Source organism: Triturus cristatus, chromosome 4_1 (genome assembly GCF_964204655.1).
Source record: "Triturus cristatus chromosome 4_1, aTriCri1.1, whole genome shotgun sequence".
In the NCBI taxonomy this organism is placed as follows: domain Eukaryota; kingdom Metazoa; phylum Chordata; class Amphibia; order Caudata; family Salamandridae; genus Triturus; species Triturus cristatus.
In genome coordinates, this window is record NC_140585.1 from 1,099,224,048 (window position 1) to 1,099,241,759 (window position 17,712).

General features: G+C 42.5%; 1 protein-coding gene across 1 annotated transcript in view; it reads right to left on the reverse strand.

Annotated features, from left to right (window-relative positions):
* Positions 1-17,712, reverse strand: part of LOC146856076 (lysosomal alpha-glucosidase-like) — an 829,176-nt gene that overhangs the window by 775,502 nt on the left and 35,962 nt on the right. The window contains exon 3 of the mRNA XM_085654093.1: positions 14,860-14,962. Coding sequence (XP_085510219.1) covers positions 14,860-14,962 — 103 coding nt within the window. The remainder of the gene's footprint in view (positions 1-14,859; positions 14,963-17,712) is intronic.

The following is a 17,712-nucleotide window of genomic DNA, read 5'->3' on the forward strand; positions in this document are numbered from 1 at the left end:
GACAAAACTACGTAAACTACGCTGGTGGAGCGTAGTTACCCACCCGGGCTTAGTTTTCACATCCAAGTGGATAGAGCGAAGGGGGTAGCATTTTACGTTTGCTTTGGGTGTTCTTCCGCCTCAGGGGGTGAGCGTTCCTCTTGTCTAGTTTGCTATCTGCTCTCAAATGGGAGCTTAGACTGCTTAGTGTCAGCTTTCCCCATGCTAGTCACAACGGCCTCCGTCAGCCTGTTCTGTAGGGTCTTCTGCACTCTGCGGTTAGTTTGCCTCCTTTACTCCTGTTCTCGTGAGGCTTTAGTAACCAGGTTGCAGCAACATTAGCAATAGCGGCGGTAAATGTCCTTCACGCCCCAGTCCAGTGCATGAGTGAGGGGGGAAGAATGGTGACTCCATCACTCTGTTCCCTCTCCCCGCAAGCTCTTCCTTCCAGGCTCTCACCACTGCTAAGAAATATTTGCCTTTCGTTTCCCTTTTGATTTGACTGTGAGTGGTGTGGTAGCAGTGGCCAGTCTTGTACACAGGCCGTGTTTGAGGCCCTTCACCGCCGCAGAAAAGTATGTTCCTTCCTTTCCCATTTTTTTTCCCGAGTGAATGGGTAGCAGTGTCCAGACTTATAATCAGTCCGTGATTGAGACCTGTCCCCGAATTTCTGTCCACCACCTGCCGCCTCAGTCTAGGGCGGCACAATTCGGCCCAGTCTCTCCATTATGGCTCTTCCCCAGGTCTCCTCGCATGGGTCAGCCCGCCAGAGGGGGAGTGCGGATTCAAAGGAGGGGCCCATCAGGTCAGAAGAGAAGTTGCTGGCCGCTCCTCCAATGGGCAGGGAAATGGCACCGGCACCCGCCAGCCCCCGACCAGGTCTCAACATGGCTCCATTCACCACCGCAGCTCACTCTCCCCAACAACGCCTACCCACAGCACCCCCGACCCGCTAACCTGTGGTCATGTGTATGCCTCCCCTGCGACCTAGTACTCTTTGTATCCTGCAGCGGCAGCCTCGGTCGCTCTTTGGCCAGGCAGTGCCTCAGCGCCTCTCACGGGTCTCCTTCTACAGTTCACCCACCGATTAAGTGAGTCTTCTTTTCTTGTATTGCACTGTTCTCAGGCCTCCCGCCTGGGCCGCTGCAGCACAAACACGGCAGCCTCGCTGCTCAGCCACCTGCAGGGTGCACCACGGCAGGCTAGTTTACGGCACCCCTATCACCAGTCAGCCGCTAACCAACGCGATATTTCACTCCCCAGGGGAGGCCAGACACAACACCAGGTTTGGCCGGCAGAGCCCACTCAGAGTGTGGCCATCTTGCAGATGGAGAAGCCACGCCCCCCAAGTTGAATGACTTAATCAGGTTTCATAACAGGATTAAGTAGATATTTAACAATAGAGGGAACATGATGAGTCCCAGAGAGATGCCACAGTGTTATGTGTGAGGAGCTGATGTGAAAGGTGGTGCCAACAAAGGTTGTGTCAGATCCCAATCGTCCTGCGCTGTAGCCTGGGATAAGCTATGTGCTGTAGAGTGCATTTAGAATTTGAGGGGATAGAGGCTGCTTTACCTTTATGATAGTAGGTTCCTGACTGAACGACTTCAGTTTCGTTCAGTAATGGGAACCTGCATTTGTGGACCTCCCCTCGTGGGACGTTTTTAAAAACGCTTTGCACTAGTAGGCCGTTGCTTGGCTTACATTTCCTGTTCGTGCCCACGCCCTCGCCCCGCTTTGCTGGTGGGAGCTTGATTCCGCATTCCACTCTTGTCTCAATAACAGCTGGCTAGTCCAGTCAGCTGTGCATGGACGAGAAGCCACCTCTGGAAATTTATCTCGAAGTAAAGTCTTTGGCGTGTGTAGAATTCTCCACATGCTTCGTGGACTGCCTACGGCAGTCCAGAGCCGGTGAACTCATCTCCTTCCTGGGGGTATTCTTGTGTGGCGCAGGAGCACTGCAAATGCTTTGAGCTTGTCCATTATTAGTGCAGGAGCGTTACATCGCTTGTGGCATTTTCTCTATTAGCGCAGAAGCACTACATCACTTGTGGCATTGTCTTTATTAGCGCAGGAGCTCTACATCATTTATTTTTTTCATTTTCTATTTTAGCGCAGTAGCGCTCCAATGCCTTGGGGATATTAATTCACTACAACGCCTTGGAGATAATAATTTTAGCGTCGGAGCGCTATAAGAATTACATTGTTGTCACTAACCCAATAAGGAGTGACTGAAGCACCTGGATACTTCTTATACAGGTTATGGTTGGAGGTAATCTCAGTGAGTAAATCTTTGTTCGCTCAAATGAAAAAATGCGCTTAGTTAAAAAGAACGGAGAACTATAGGTCTTGTGGGGTGTATCCTGTCCTCATAGGTGGTCTTGCCTCTCTAATTTCAGTTGGGGATTCAGACAAACTACTGCCTTAGTTGGAATATCGTTTTTTTGCTGATATAAGATGGTGTGGTCTCTCCTAAACCCCTTCCTCTGACGTCAGCGCGGAACATGTTGTTCAACTTAGCAAAACAAAAAAATGAAGCCTGAAACTTGAGGGTAAACATTTCCCTCTCATTCCAAGTTTGTTTTTTACCAGAAACATTTTCTTTTCTAGCACTGTAGATGACCCATTGAAATACATCACACTGTGACCTTGCAGAGGACGTCAACATGTCGTCCTGTGCCCTACAACAGTTAATACCCACCAAATCCATGCAGGCTTATATTCTGTCTAATACTAATGGACAATCAGCTGCAGGAATATGATGGCCACGTTGCACTAACTTCTTTGTCCCAGATGCTGAAGGCCCCCAGGATGATAGGCTTCTGGAACTGAGGAACAACAAAAAGCACATTGGCCTAAGAAAGGTTGCAGTGCCTGGTCCTGCACAGCCAAGAGGAAATTTCAGTTTGCATACATGGTCTATTATAAAGAGAGATAGAGAGATGATAAAACTAGTAAGAAGTACAGAGACGATAGAGAGATGAGGTTCTAGTAAAGAAGAGTAGAAGGAGAGAAAGAAAGGAGAGAAATAGAAAAAGCATGAAACAGAGCAGAAGACACAGGAAGCGTAAGATAGGCAGTAGCAGTGGCACACTGAAGAGAGTAGTGGGGAAAAGTATAAGGGAGGTTAGGAGATGAGGAGAGGTGAGGGACACTAAAATAGATCCTCAAAGAGCAAAATGAGAGCTGGATAGGCATGCAAAAAAAGGGGATTGGGGATTTTAAGTGGAGGTTATAGCTAATCATGTGTAAGCCAAAACATCTGGCCCAATGTGATTTCAATGCACAAACCTGCACTTCGTTTTTTTAAAAGGATATTAGTGTGAAATTATTGAACTCCACACTTTATGAAGCAGATGAAGTTTCCTAACTGTACTTGAGTTAAGGTTTAACTTTGGTCTTCTAAGTGTGATGGTTTACTGATGCAGAATGTCCAGGAAGGATATCCTACTTCAAACAAATACTGAGTGTGGAGGATGGACATGCACCACCTCAACTAAGAGGTGTGGGACGGAGGGCTCTGAGCTGAGGGTATCATTAGCTTTGTATTCCACAAAACCTGAAAAGTTTGGAAAATACACAAAGCAGTGAGTCAGCCAAATTTACAACATTACACCCCTCTACTTTAAATCAAATCTAATTACTAGGATTTAAAGTTGGATTGTGATTTGATTTGATTTACGAATTTATAAAGCGTATGAATGCCCATAGGCGTCTTGGCGCTGAATCAGTGTAAAAAGATCTGCAGGAGAATGGTGTTCACCATTGGTGAATGGTGTGGACAGTTGAGTATTTTCTTATGTAAAATATATATATATATATATATCACCTACTGGCCATCTCCAGTAGGTAGTTATAGTTAGGACCAAGTTTCCATAGTAAGAGCATTTTTTGTTTTGCTTATAACTTTGGCGTTGTTTGATGAATCTTCATGAAATTTTCCAAACTAATTTTTTGTTCATATCAGCTCCTATGTGGGAAGTTTGGGGGTGATTTGTTAAGGGGGGGCGGCGAGAAAAAAGGGGGGTCTCAAAACTTGTTTTCTCCATGTCAATTTCCATAGGAAACTTTAGACAAGGCCACAGGTCGAACAGGTGAACGGAATTACCCCAAATTTGGCAGGGAGAAGGGCCTTGGTCTAGAAAGCGCGGTTTTGTTTATTTGGTGTAATCCGTTCAGTAGTTTTTGAGAAATATCGAAATTTACAGATATCGATATTTGGGAATTCTGCCATCTGATTGGCTGAGACGTTACGAGCACGAGCTTGCTGCTTATTGGTTGTGAGCGCTGTGATCGGTTGCAACTAGGAAGTGTTGGCTGCCATTTTGTGATTCTGTTGAAGCGAGTAAGGGGAAAAAAGGGCGAAAAGAGTAGGAAAGAGGAGGGTCGGAGCGCTGTGAGGTCTGTGGGGTGGTTACGGTGTGCTACACAGGGAGTGTGAAGCGATGTATTCACCCCTGTGAAAGTGCTGTTTTGCCCAGAGTGAGATGGTGCTGAGGTGAGGTGTCACTCGGGATGAAACCGTGAGCTGATTGCTGTAAAGTGATGTGCTCCTGGCGGTGTAGCATCCTGGCCGCTGTAGCATAGCTGTGCAAGTGGTGTTAGTATGGGTTTAGACTATAGCGGGAGTGGGAAGCAAACTACTCACCCCTACCGGTCTGAAGACTCGAATGGAGTGTTTTAGCAAGCAGGAATAAAGAAATAATCGTGAAGAATATAATGCAGAATGTTGCAATGCACAGAAGACAAATGGTGAAATCAGATGTGTTTAAGAAAGTGGCTGTGTGGGATAAAGCGATGGAGTCTGCAAGTTATATAAAAAGTGTCTTTATGTAAGTGCCATAAATGGAACCACTGATGCAAGAGCTAAGGCATCCAGCTGAGGCAAACTCCAACCGCTTCTGCTGTATTCAAAGCTAAGCTTCTGCATCAGTCAATTCCACATTACATGTTACAGTTCCATGTGACATAAACAATACCTATTAGACATGAATGACTGTAAATTGTAGAATGAAAATAAAGGTAGGATATGATTACCATACTGTGCCAACCAGTTCCTAAACAATGCCGTGTTTTTTGATCTTGATCGCCAGTTCCTGAGCAGAGGCTCAGGATGAGCTCATTTGTGTGAAAGGGCTTTGTGGATAAGAGGCAGGCAGAGAGACGTGTGTACAAAGAATAGATATGGTTTCAAAATGGATGTCGGGTTTAGGCTAATTTAGCAAGTAAATAGCGTATTTGCATAGGCCATACATCATCTATCCCTGGTTAATGTGGAGAGGTAAGGGCCAATAATGAAAACAGAGTTGAAATGCCTAAGCATACGTAGAAAGTTATTATATGAAAATAGTTCAATTGAAGTGTATTAAAAAATTTAATAGGAAAAAGTCAAAAAAGTTGGAAAAAATCAATCCAAGAATAAAGTGAATTTCTTAGAGTTTCTTGGAGATTGCAGTCCGGAAGTTCTTCAGCAGCTTGAGATGCGTAATGTTCCAAGAGACGATTTTTGCCATCGTGTGAGAAAAGCGAAGCGATCCAATTCATATCCTCGAAGGGACAGTAATGTTCCTCGAATGTTGGAACGGCAATTTGAATTGGTAGGCAATCTGCGATGTTGTCAAAGGTCACACGTTGCAGGAGATTTTTCGCGGCTGCGCAGAAATACCATTCCGCCAAGATACCTTTTTGCGTTGCATCTGCCATTGCTCCACTGCCCGAACAATCAAGTTCATGGTTTTCAAGATACTCCATTACCTGCTGGATATTGGGAGCGTTTGCTGGGATGTTGGCAAGGCATAGATCCATTCGCCAGTCGATTGGGCAAGTTTTGCAATAAAAAGATGGTTGCACACAGATTGTATATGTGTAAATAAATGTCATATTGTAGCTGGCTCCGATAATAGATAGAGGCCGTCAGCCGAAAAGTTGTTCCATTTTTTCACGGTATTGATGTAGCTTCGCGTAGAGACATATTCTGTCGGACATGCTTGTTACCACAGGGAGCGTAGCCATTTTTAACAAGCTAAAATAGAAGTAGGATGGCCGCAAACAGAACGAGAATTATGGGCACTGTTGCTGTTACTCCAGAGATGATCGAATGAATGAAGTCTGGTATTAGACTAAAAACAGTTTAAAAGCTTGTGAGAAGGCCGGAGGAGACAATGTTAAAAGAGTGTGCCAGACCTTAAATGTCAGATGTGTTGAAAATTGTGTAACAATTCACAAAGTGTAATGGGAGGTTCGTATTTAAAAGGGAGTGTATTTTACTTGAAGTTCGTGCTATCTGCAGTCGATAAATTACTTTTGGAGAAGTGAGGGACACTTCTGTTTGAAACAAAAGCGCTTTCAGTTTGCTCCGTTTAATAAAATCTGTTTTCAAAGTAGGTATTGAAGGCCAAGTTGAACTTTGGGAGTTACTTTGTGTGGGTGGGAATAGAGATTGCAGGAGGAAGTTATATGGTTTGAAACAGTAAGGACATACGGTATGCCAGCTCACATTGCGTAGAAGTCCATGTTATTAAGAAGCAGATAACTGCCGCTAGAAAGCTGTGTGAATGTTGGTCTGATTGTGGGAGTTGGCGTGCTTTTAAGAAAGCACGCACGATTGGGGGCTGTAAGCTTAGAAGCGTTGTGCAGTTGGACATGCTTGCATAATAATGAATGATTGCCATTGTGGTCCCACTTTTCACCTGTGAGAAAAACTTCAGTATCCTCTTTAAGACAGCGATATGTAAATGGGAGAAACCACTGCTCGTGAATAAACGTGCTACCTTATATAATCACATACAAGATGACAAACAACATGTACACCTAGCAGACACAACAACACTACATACTGTGGGAACCGTGGCTAGCCATGTACACAAACCAAACATGGCATGGCACCTTTACCACACAATGCAGAATGCGGGGAGGGATGGGAGCAAACTATGTGCGAAAGTGGCAAGTCATTCTCTATTATAAAAGTATACAATGCAAAGTGTTGAGGGGATGTGCCGGACAAACTTGAGTATGCAGAGCACAGACATTTACATGTCAACATACACTGATGGTCTATTGAGTGAAGTCGACAGTGGACACAACCATGATAGTATAGTTAGTAGGGAAGATTACGAAAACATAGCGCGTACGTGCCCCTCACCCCCCAATCTTTAGCGTAGTGGGCTGGCTTGGCGTACGCAAGGCTAGCATAGGGGTATGAATAAAAGGTACGTTTCTCTGGATGTGGTTCTCTTCCGGAATGGCGAACATGTCTGTCAGGTCTGCACAGCTTACACCGCCACGAGGCTGACGCCATGAGCGAAGGTGGCTGCGGGAATAATGCTCTCAACCTGCTGCTACTCAGAAACTGTCATGGCTGCTGCGACGCACATATGCCCCACAGTTCACCTTTCGACATCGTCGTATGTGACAGAGGGCCCACCACGTGCCGGCGGAAGCTTTTGGGCCGAGGTCCGCGAGCTGGGAAGGCTCCTGAGATCAACGCTGGCTACCATGACACAGGCAGACAGCGCCCAGCCTGAGGCCCAGCACCGTGAAGTGCTCTGTATACTACTAACACAGTAGTCGAAGAGGTACCAACAGTGGAACGGTGTCTTGATCCCACAATGGACGATGTTAGAACTGCATCTGAGAGTGCAAATGAAGGCACTCCTTTCGACCAGCTGTAACCAACTCTAGGTCCCAACAGTGGAATGGTGTCTTGATGCCACAATGGACGATGTTAGAACTGCATCTGAGAGTGCAAATGAAGGCACTCCTTTCGACCAGCTGTAACCAACTCTAGGTCCCAACAGTGGAATGGTGTCTTGATGCCACAATGGACGATGTTAGAACTGCATCTGAGAGTGCAGATGAAGGTACTCCCTTCAACCAGGTGTAACCAACTCTAGGTCCCAACAGTGGAACGGTGTCTTGATCCCAGAATGAACGATGTCCGATATTACCTGCTGCTTGTGTGTTTTCACAGAAGTCCCTCCATTGAGGTGCATCAGACTCTGTGCTTCCGTAGCTAAGTGCTGCACATGATCATTGGGCTTGGCTGAATGCAGTCAATGGAGTATACCGCGGTACAGCAGGTCCGAAGAGTGAAACGGGGTCTTGATCCTACAATGTACGATGTTAGAACTGCATCTGAGAGTGGAGATGAAGGTACTCCCTTCGAACAGGTGCAACCAACTCTACATCCCAACAGTGGAACGGTGTCTTGATCCCAAAATGGACGATGTACAATATTACGTGCTGCTTGGTTGTCACAGAACTCCCTCCGTTGAGGTGCATCAGACTCTGTGCTTCCGTAGCTAATTGCTGCACATTATTATTGGGGTTGGGTGACTGCAGTCGGTGGAGTACACCGCGGTACAGCAGGTCCGAACAGCGGAACGGGGTCTTGATCCCACAATGGACAATGTTAGAACTGTATCTGAGAGTGGAGATGAAGGTACTCCCTGCGACCAGGTGTAAGCAATTCTAGGTCCTAACTGTGGAACGGTGTCTTGATCCCACAATGGGCAATGTTAGAACTGTATCTGAGAGTGGAGATGAAGGTAGTCCCTTCGACCAGGTGCAACCAACTCTAGGTCCCAAAAGTGGAACGGTGTCTTGATCCCAAAATGGACGATGTCCGATATTACTTGCTGCTTGGTTTTGAGAGAACTCCCTCCATTGAGGTGCATCAGACTCCGTGCTTCCGTAGCTAACTGCTGCACATGATTATTGGGCTTGGTTGACTGCAGTCGGTGGAGTACACCGTGGTACAGCAGGTCAGAACAGTGAAACGGGGTCTTGATTCTTTGATTGAGGATGTCAGAATTTAAAGTTTGTGATGATTTCTGTGTACCCACTCCGATCAGGTGCAACCAACTGCGTGATTCCGAATCCAATGGCACATGGCTGTGAGGTGTTAATGACCACTGCCTCTGGCCTACAGTGCGGTCAGCAGGGCTCACAATTCAGATCGAATGGTCATTGTTTAATTACAGAATCCAGTAGCCAACTAACTATAATGTCTATTGAAATATACACAATAGCCTTTTAGTATACTTGCTTGAAATTTTTTTTTAAGATGACTTATAGGTCTAGTACCATGACCAAATTCTTCTTGGTAGTGGTAAAGAACACTGAATAACAGTGTACACAGTGGACAGCAGAGATCACAATTCAAATTGTTTTGATTTATTTATTGCAGAGTTTTGTTTCATTTATGTTGTTGTATTTTGTGAAGAGGACGTGAGAAAAAGTATTCATGGAAGACTGTGCTCAATACTGCCTTCAATTTACACCGCAGACAGCAGTGTTCACAATTCTGATCAAGTCGCTATTGCAGATGATGTAGTGTTGTAGGCAACAGACATTGCTCCAGTGCGCTCTGTCCGCCCCACGCATACGCATCATCACAGGGTCCGCACATGGTTTTTGTTGCTTCGGTAACGGCAAACAGGACAGCTCAAGTCAACGCCACGTGGCTGTGGGCCCTTGCTGACCTCTCTCTGGCCTACACTGCAGACAGCAGTGTTTACAATTCAGATTGAGTCGCTATTGCAGATGATGTAGTGTTGTAGGCAACAGACATTGCTCCTAGTACGGCCCGCCCGCAGCACGCATCAACGCTGGCTGTGCACATGCTGAATGCTTTTGATGTGGCTATCTAAGTGCACTAGACCTGATGGACCCTTTATGATACAATCTTTTTGTGTATTATTTCAGATCTACTGCCTGTATCTTAGTATACCACAAGTTATGGTTGTTTTACGATAGAATCTTCTCTGTATTATTTCACATCTAGTGTCCCTACCTTACTGCAACACAAACTATTGACCCTTTTATTATTGAATCTCTGTGTGTAATCCAATGATTACTGTTGTAGTTGATGCTAGCATCAACCACTCGCTGAGGGCTGGTTTACACTCACCCCACACGCATCCAGCACAGACGTCACTGGATATGTGACCCTGGTAATAAAAAGGAGTCGAGCAGATGTGCCCGTACCCACTACCACTATCTATCGGAGTCCGTGTGTTCATTATGTATGCATGATACTGCCCCTGGACCGTACCACATTACATTGTGCTGTGGACAGCGTATGCAACGATGTTACCTCTGGCAGTGGGGAAAAGTTCTGTTATGTAGCTTTTAGATGCATGGCTATCACAGGTGGAAGGCTGCTTTACAGAGCATGAATATTGATGAAGATGATGGTTGCATGTTGTGTGTACTGTCAGATATGTGTACATAGCAAAAGGTTTTCTAAAAAGCTCTGTAAGCAGAAGAGGAGTCTCTCATCAAACGCTGTAGAGAGAATGGCGAAAATGGGTGGGGTCCTCCAACTGTTACAATGGGAAATATTATGAACCAATCAAATGCTTTTCTTTAAGGTCACATGGCAATCGCGCGGCGAGCGTGCAAGGAGGCCGCACCCGATGCGATTTTGAGAAAACATTACCATAATATAAGTTTATTACAGTTCGAAATATATAAATGTTTAAAATATTTTAGATTATCACTTGTTCTCATATACACTTTAAACGTATTTAGATATAGTTTTGAGCCCAAAAAAAAATAGGGAATTGCGTTCCCGACGCGACACCATACGTCTATGATGTAACACAGGGCCTGGCAGCGTGCACTTGTCGCATACGCATTGTGCAGTGGGCGTGACCCCATACGTACATGACGTAAGGCGCAGCTTGGTACTGCGTACCCGTCACATACCAAAGTAGCAGCTGGCACGACCACATACGTATATGATGTTACGTGGGATGCGGTGCCACGAACCCATCGGATATGAAATGTGCATCCTTTACAAGTTTAGCAATATGGCGGATAGGATTCGAGTGCTGATGGAGCTTGGTACACTACCGGTACGGGACTTCAGTTTTCTCAAAATGAAAAAAAAATGATATACATACTTTTTTTTGAAGATATAAAACATTACGTATTTTTCAAATGAAAAACAAAAAAGGATAATAGGGTTCCAAAATATTACAAAAAAAAATAGAAAAAATATAGGTTTTATAAATATTAAAATATGAAATTAACATTTAAAAAACCTTTGAAATTCACTGAAAAAAACATAGGTTTTACGGACGTTATAGTTAGGAATTAGCATTTAAAAAACCTTAGAAATTCACTGAAAAAACCATAGGTTTCAGGGATGTTATAGTTAGTTGGACATTTGACTCATATAAAACCAGAGAAATTCGCCTGTTATAGTTAGTTGAGCTAACTATAACTCGCGCGCCCGGAATGCACTGGTGATGATGTCACATATTACACCACTCATGACATGGTCAGTGACATCACTGATGACGTCACTGATGACATCTCGAATGACATCATTGATGACATCATCCACCTGATAATCTGATGCACATACTGATGGCCTAATATAAACTTTGATACACGCACTCTAAAATACAGACTACTATTTTTGAAACCATACACACAACAATGCCAGATACTACATACAACCCACTATTTCCTAGGTCTACACTCACATCCACTCACTTATACATGCAGTTACTCATCAATACAGTACTATAATATGCACTCATACACCTATACATACAGTCACAGTCCGCCACTCATCCATAGAGTTACTCACACACCTAGTCAGTCATGCAAAGAATCAATCACATACCCATTTACTCATGTATACAGTTATACACACCAACTGCGCTATTTATACACACACCACATCACTTATTTATGCAGATACTAACACATACTTACTGTCTTATACAATCACTGATACAAGCAGACAATTTTATACACCCACTCCTTCAAATAACTTACTCTCATGTATAGTCATTTATATACTACAACACTCACATATACTGCCTTAAAACATATGTAGTTACTCACACATATACCAGTGAGACATTCATTCACTCACCCATATACACACTAACTCACCCATGCAGCCCTTACCAGATGTACTTTTGAATCCATACAACCAGTAAATCACCCAGTCAGACATGTATGCACAGAGTCAAATGACACACAGACACTCAGGCACTCATACAGATACTCATACAACGAATCAATAACCCATATAGACACTCATGTAGCCACTCACCAACCCATGCAGCCGCTTATACACCAACTGAGACACTAATACAGACTTTCACACAGTTTAGTCACTAACCCATACAGTCAGTAACACATGTTCAATCACTCAGTTATACAGTCAGGCACGCACCTACTAAATAATCCATTCAGTGACTAGTAAATTCACTCTTTCTTCAATACACCTTGGCATAGACATATATGAAAAATATTTAAACTTTACAGAAACACACATTCACTGGATGATGTTTATCAGTGATGTCATTTGAGATGTCATCAGTGATGTCACTTACCATGTCATGAGTGATGTAATATGTGACGTCATCACCAGTGCATTGCAGGCGCGCAAGTTATAGTTAGCTCATCTAACTATAACGGGCGAATTTCTCTGGTTTTATATAAGTCAAATGTCCAACTAACTATAACGTCCCTGAAACCTATGGTTTTTTCAGTGAATTTCTAAGGTGTTTTAAATGCTAATTCCTAACTATAACGTCTGTAAAACCTATGTTTTTTTCAGTGAATATATATGTATATAAAAAAATCTACGTATTCCTTTACGTAGATTCACATGGTGTGCACCCTGAATATCGATGGCACCACATATCGAGGACAGAATATCTGGTCCGAAACATCAACAGCTAAGTAAGTATAGATATTCTATATCTACTCCACATATATATATATATATACATAGCGTCACCAGATTGGAGCAGACATACCTTCCCTGCCCACGCTCCTATTGGCAGGGCAGGCATGTCTGCTTCCACCCGGATTAAGGTTTAAAAATGCTCCTATATTCAAAAAAGGAGTTTGAGAGGGAAAAATTACCTGGCCACCCTCCACTCAGTCACTTAATACAAAACAAAAGACCTGGTAATATTAAGACACTTCTTGTGATTACATGGGATAAATAGAAGGGTAATGTGAACAACTATTACACCAGCAGCAGTAGTTCTTATCATGAACTATCATTCCATCCCTCATGTCATCAAGCTTAATATTTCAGAGTTTCCAAAAGTGAAAAACAACCAACCATGTGAAAAGTATTTCACCAACTTCTGTGAGAAACAGAAACAAAAAGTGTGAAAAAAATTGTGAAAAAATGAGAAAGCATCTCACATGCGCAACACCAGAGGAGCTACTGGCAGGTTCTCACCAGTCTGCCCACGATTTTATCATCCTCGATATCTTTCTCATGTATAAATAATTACGTGTCCCAATTAAGGAAAAAAAGGGAAAAACAGGGTATATTGATGATGTACTCTGTATATGGACAGGTACCCGGAGCCATCTCTGTGAGTTTTTGGATTGGCTGAACAATTGTGATGCATGTTTGAAATTCACATGGAGTATGAGCACCGAAAAGGTGACCTATTTGGATTTGGACATCAGTGTGACTGGTAATAGGTTAACCTCGTGCGTTCATCAGAAACCCACAAATAAGAACTCTCTTTTGCATTACCAATCATTTCACCCTAGAGCATTGAGGGACAATCTCCCGGTAGGACAGTTTCTGCGTTACCGCAGAAACTGTTCTTCGACTGCTGATTTTCTATTACTAGGACTAATTACCAATATCTAGGAGTAATAATCAATTATTTAGGGCATCTACATATGGCTTGATCCACTGCTGAGTTACATAGAAGAGATGGGGTTCCTGCTGCTTAGAGAAGCTTCTGTATATATTGGTAAACGAGAATCTCTATTTAGTTCACAAATGCGGAGTAAACCAGGGCTTGTTGATTTGCAAAGAAAAACCCATTACCACCTGGATACCAAGATTCAATGGCAATAATATGCCTTTTCATATGACATCCTGCATGGTGAAAAGATGCCTCTCTAACAATAGGATTTCTAAACATTGAAATCACCCCCCTAGCAATTTACATTAAAAATGAACTCATTCAAGATTCAGACCTTTTGTTATAAGCCATTCATTCCAAGTTGAACCCTCTCAAATACTATCCCTGCAGGTACATGGAGGCTCAGCTTATAGAAGATGTTTATGCTGTTCCCACTTTATCAATCCACTCCATCATTTTTCAATGCCACAGAAAAAATGGGTACAAGTTATTTTGTCGAAATGTAGACATTGGCAAGAGTGTGTATCCTAGTGAATGTGGATATTTGAAAAGTCTTGTTTTGCCCTTTACTTGCCACTGTATACCTACATAAAGGGACACATTTGTATTCTAAGAAAAGGCCGGGCAGAGGACATAATCACATTTAGAAATGTACCCCAGTCAGATATGACATTGCTTCTGATGCTCAAATAATTGGGTATTGAACAACTATCCATAAGAGGTGGCGCTTCTGACCAAGATCAATCAGGGTTGTTGTGCGAGACGAGTTCTGGTGTTGGCAGACTGGCAAAAGACCAGGGCAGCTCCTTGCACCGACTTTGTTTCCATTGCTTAGAGGTCCATGAGTTCCATTGTTTTGCATCATTTCGGAGCACCACTAAGTGCCTAATCAGTTTAAGAAATAACAATATCTCAGTTTGAGCCAGATAACTTACAGCCTGTCAGTTTTTTTTTTTTAAACCTCTCCAAAAAAAAAACAATCCAATGTTTCTAATAGCAGTAAGAGTACAAGCAGTGGATAAAAAATTTATTAGTTTTAATTACCAAATCTTTGACAAGTAAAGTATATCCAAGTGTCCCTTTCTAGTAACATTATGAATGATAAAGTGATATTTACAAACCTTTTAGGGAAATATATTTGTGACCTGGTAGTACTTACCACTTCAAGCCATAACAAGAGACAATAATCTACCCATTCTAAAGAGAGTTCTCATATTACAGTACTAACCTTGAATCGGAGTCTCTTCTTGGTATGAAATTCCACATCCATTGCGATTGGAGAGATCTCATTACCAAATATTGCTTTTGAGTTCTCTTTTGTCAGAACAACCCTAAACATACAAAAAGATTCATTGAAAAAGCTGCTGTCTCATGTCAGGGGGTATTGCTTTGAACAAAGAAAACAATCAAATGAGTAAATCAAACGCTGCATTCCGTTTTGGTAAACATTTACTATATCTGTTGAGGGCTAAATTCCGTCATAAGATAAGATAAAATGATATCCTTGTGTGTCCCAGTCTCCGTCCTCCTAAGAAATACAATGGCACCCTAATGTTAGTTCCTCAAGGGTCTTTAATTTTAGTATAAAAATTCCAAAGGCCGTACATTCAGAATAAAATTGTTTCCTCTTGTTCAGTGTCAATGAAGGGAGTTGTAATCAGGCTGTAAAAGAGTAGAGTGTGTATCCCAGAGAATGTCGCACACAGAGCACCGGGAGTTTTCCTGTGGGCCACCAGGGCGGGGGCCGGTTTTGGTCAATTGGGGGGCCGTTTTTGTTACAAGGCTGTTTTTTATCGCCCCTGTAACAAAATCGGCAAAAACCTGTCCTGGCAAACAGATCGGCCACACCCCCAACACCCCAGGGGCGGCCGAATACTTTGCCTGGGCCAGTTTTGGTTCCCAGTGCGGCCCTGGTCACACATTGTTGTTTACCTTGCTGCGGAAACTCAGAACTAAGCTCCTGCTTCTTGGTATGGACGTTCTGTGTTGTGCTGTGATGTTTTCTAGATATCATAAACTAATCACGTAAATGCCAAATACACATTCCTGTCTAAAACTGCTGACAGCTCAGCATATATGCCCTGACTAAAAGCTGGCATTATGGGACCTGGTCAGAGCTAAAATAGTCACTATTTAAAAGACTTCCAAGATGGAGCCAGAGTGCTGCAAAACTAATGTAATTAACACAGGATTTAGGGCCTGATTCACAAACTGTACATTAAAGTACGCCTTGTAGCACTACAAAAGATATTAAAAATTGCAATTCACAAACTATGTGTAGAGTTTTACGCCTCCGCATTACTCATACTTATATGTGTGAAGTTCTCGACTGTGGAGTCTCCATACATGTAAGCATATATTTTAGCAGTAAATGTGAGAGGTATACGGAAGTGGAATGAGAAAGGGATAAATTGAATACATAAGGGGATAAAGGGAGGAGTAAGAGGGGTTTAGGGATGATTAGGGAGGGGTTTTGGAAGGACGTCACCCACCCACACAAAAGTAAGCCAACTGGAATACTCAGTAGGTGAAGACATGTAGCATGAACTTTTGCAGTAAATTTGTGAGTACCCAAAGAAGTAAATGTACTCAAAAGTATAAGTAACCTTTGAGCATTTGTTTATCACAAAAGCACACTTTTTAAATTAAAACCTAAACATAAAAAAGATTGGGTTGTTATTCTCAAAGACTGTTATGAGAGTGCAGAACTGTTTTTGGTTTTGGTATTGATATAAAGCAATGCCCGAGAATTATTATTATTATTATTATTTTTTTAAATAATTGCTTTTGGGGAAATAATGCCTTTTAAAAACACAGTTTGACTTACTTACAGCAACTGTTATGATAAAAAGTAGCTGATGGAAGAAAAAGTCAAACCCTTTCAACTTGTTTGATACAATCTTACCTAGTGCTAAACAATAGTCCCCAGACGTGCAGAAACCTCTTTGTTTGCTTAAGATAATAGCTTAAAGTGCAAACATGTATTTGCCAACTTACATAAAGGAGGCTAATTTATCTTTGGCGTTGATTGTTTTTCTCCCAGGAAATAAATTCCAGAGCAAGCATGTCCTAGTTAGACCCTGGATCCTTTAGTACTTAGTTGTCAACAGGATGCCAGCTATCCTTCAAGGATTCACAATGGACTAGGAGTCAACACTCTTCAGTGAATAAGAGAAAAATTATTTCTCCTTCTCAGTTCCCAGCCTCTCTACAAGTTCAGTTTAATTGCAGCAGTTTTTATAAGGCGAACCCAGCTGTGCTTGGTGAATTATTCTAAGCCAATCACTGTAGAATTCTGGCTCACTCCATTAATATATATTTCGGCAAAAGTTGTTCATACCAATTCCTGAGCCGCGTTGGCCTGGGGGAAATCTAATTACAGTCATTGCAGGAGAGAAGAGCTAGGCAGAAGTGGTTTTAGAGCCTGCCAATGCATAGGCACAGATAAACAATTTTTCTGCAAATCAGAAACAAAATACAAGTTCAGTAATGAATTGCAGTTTTAATACTGAGGAAAATGCCTTTGAGATTTGCCTTCTAGCTATTACATGGAATAAAAAAAATGAAAATACAGTTGCTTCCTTTTTTCACTCCTGCCACTGACAAGTAGAACATTGAGAAAAACATCAGGAATAATTCCCATAAACTCAGCATAAATTAAAACTGTTATCTAAATTTTAAATATTTTTTCAGAAAGACTTTTTTGTCCCCAAATACCAGTTTGCCTTTTTAAGAAATACATTTGCTATCAAATACAGGGGTTCGATTTTTGAAAATGAACTCAATTACCTCAGACTTCATGGCTGCATTTTTCGCTGAAGTAGCATTCTGTTTTTGACTGACTCTCTCATTTAAGAGATTCCCTGACTCATCATTTAGCTGTGCGCTAGAGTGAATCCCTGCTTCTGGATTTGTGCTTTCGATGCAGCAATCTTCGTTTCCAAAGTACTGTTCAGCAGTGTTTCCTTGTTTGACCAAACCATACATTTTTAGCAGTGAACCCCTATTTCCTAAGACAACAATTTTAACAGTGCATCCTTGTATTTTCAAGCCGTACATTTAGACGTACCCCATATTACGC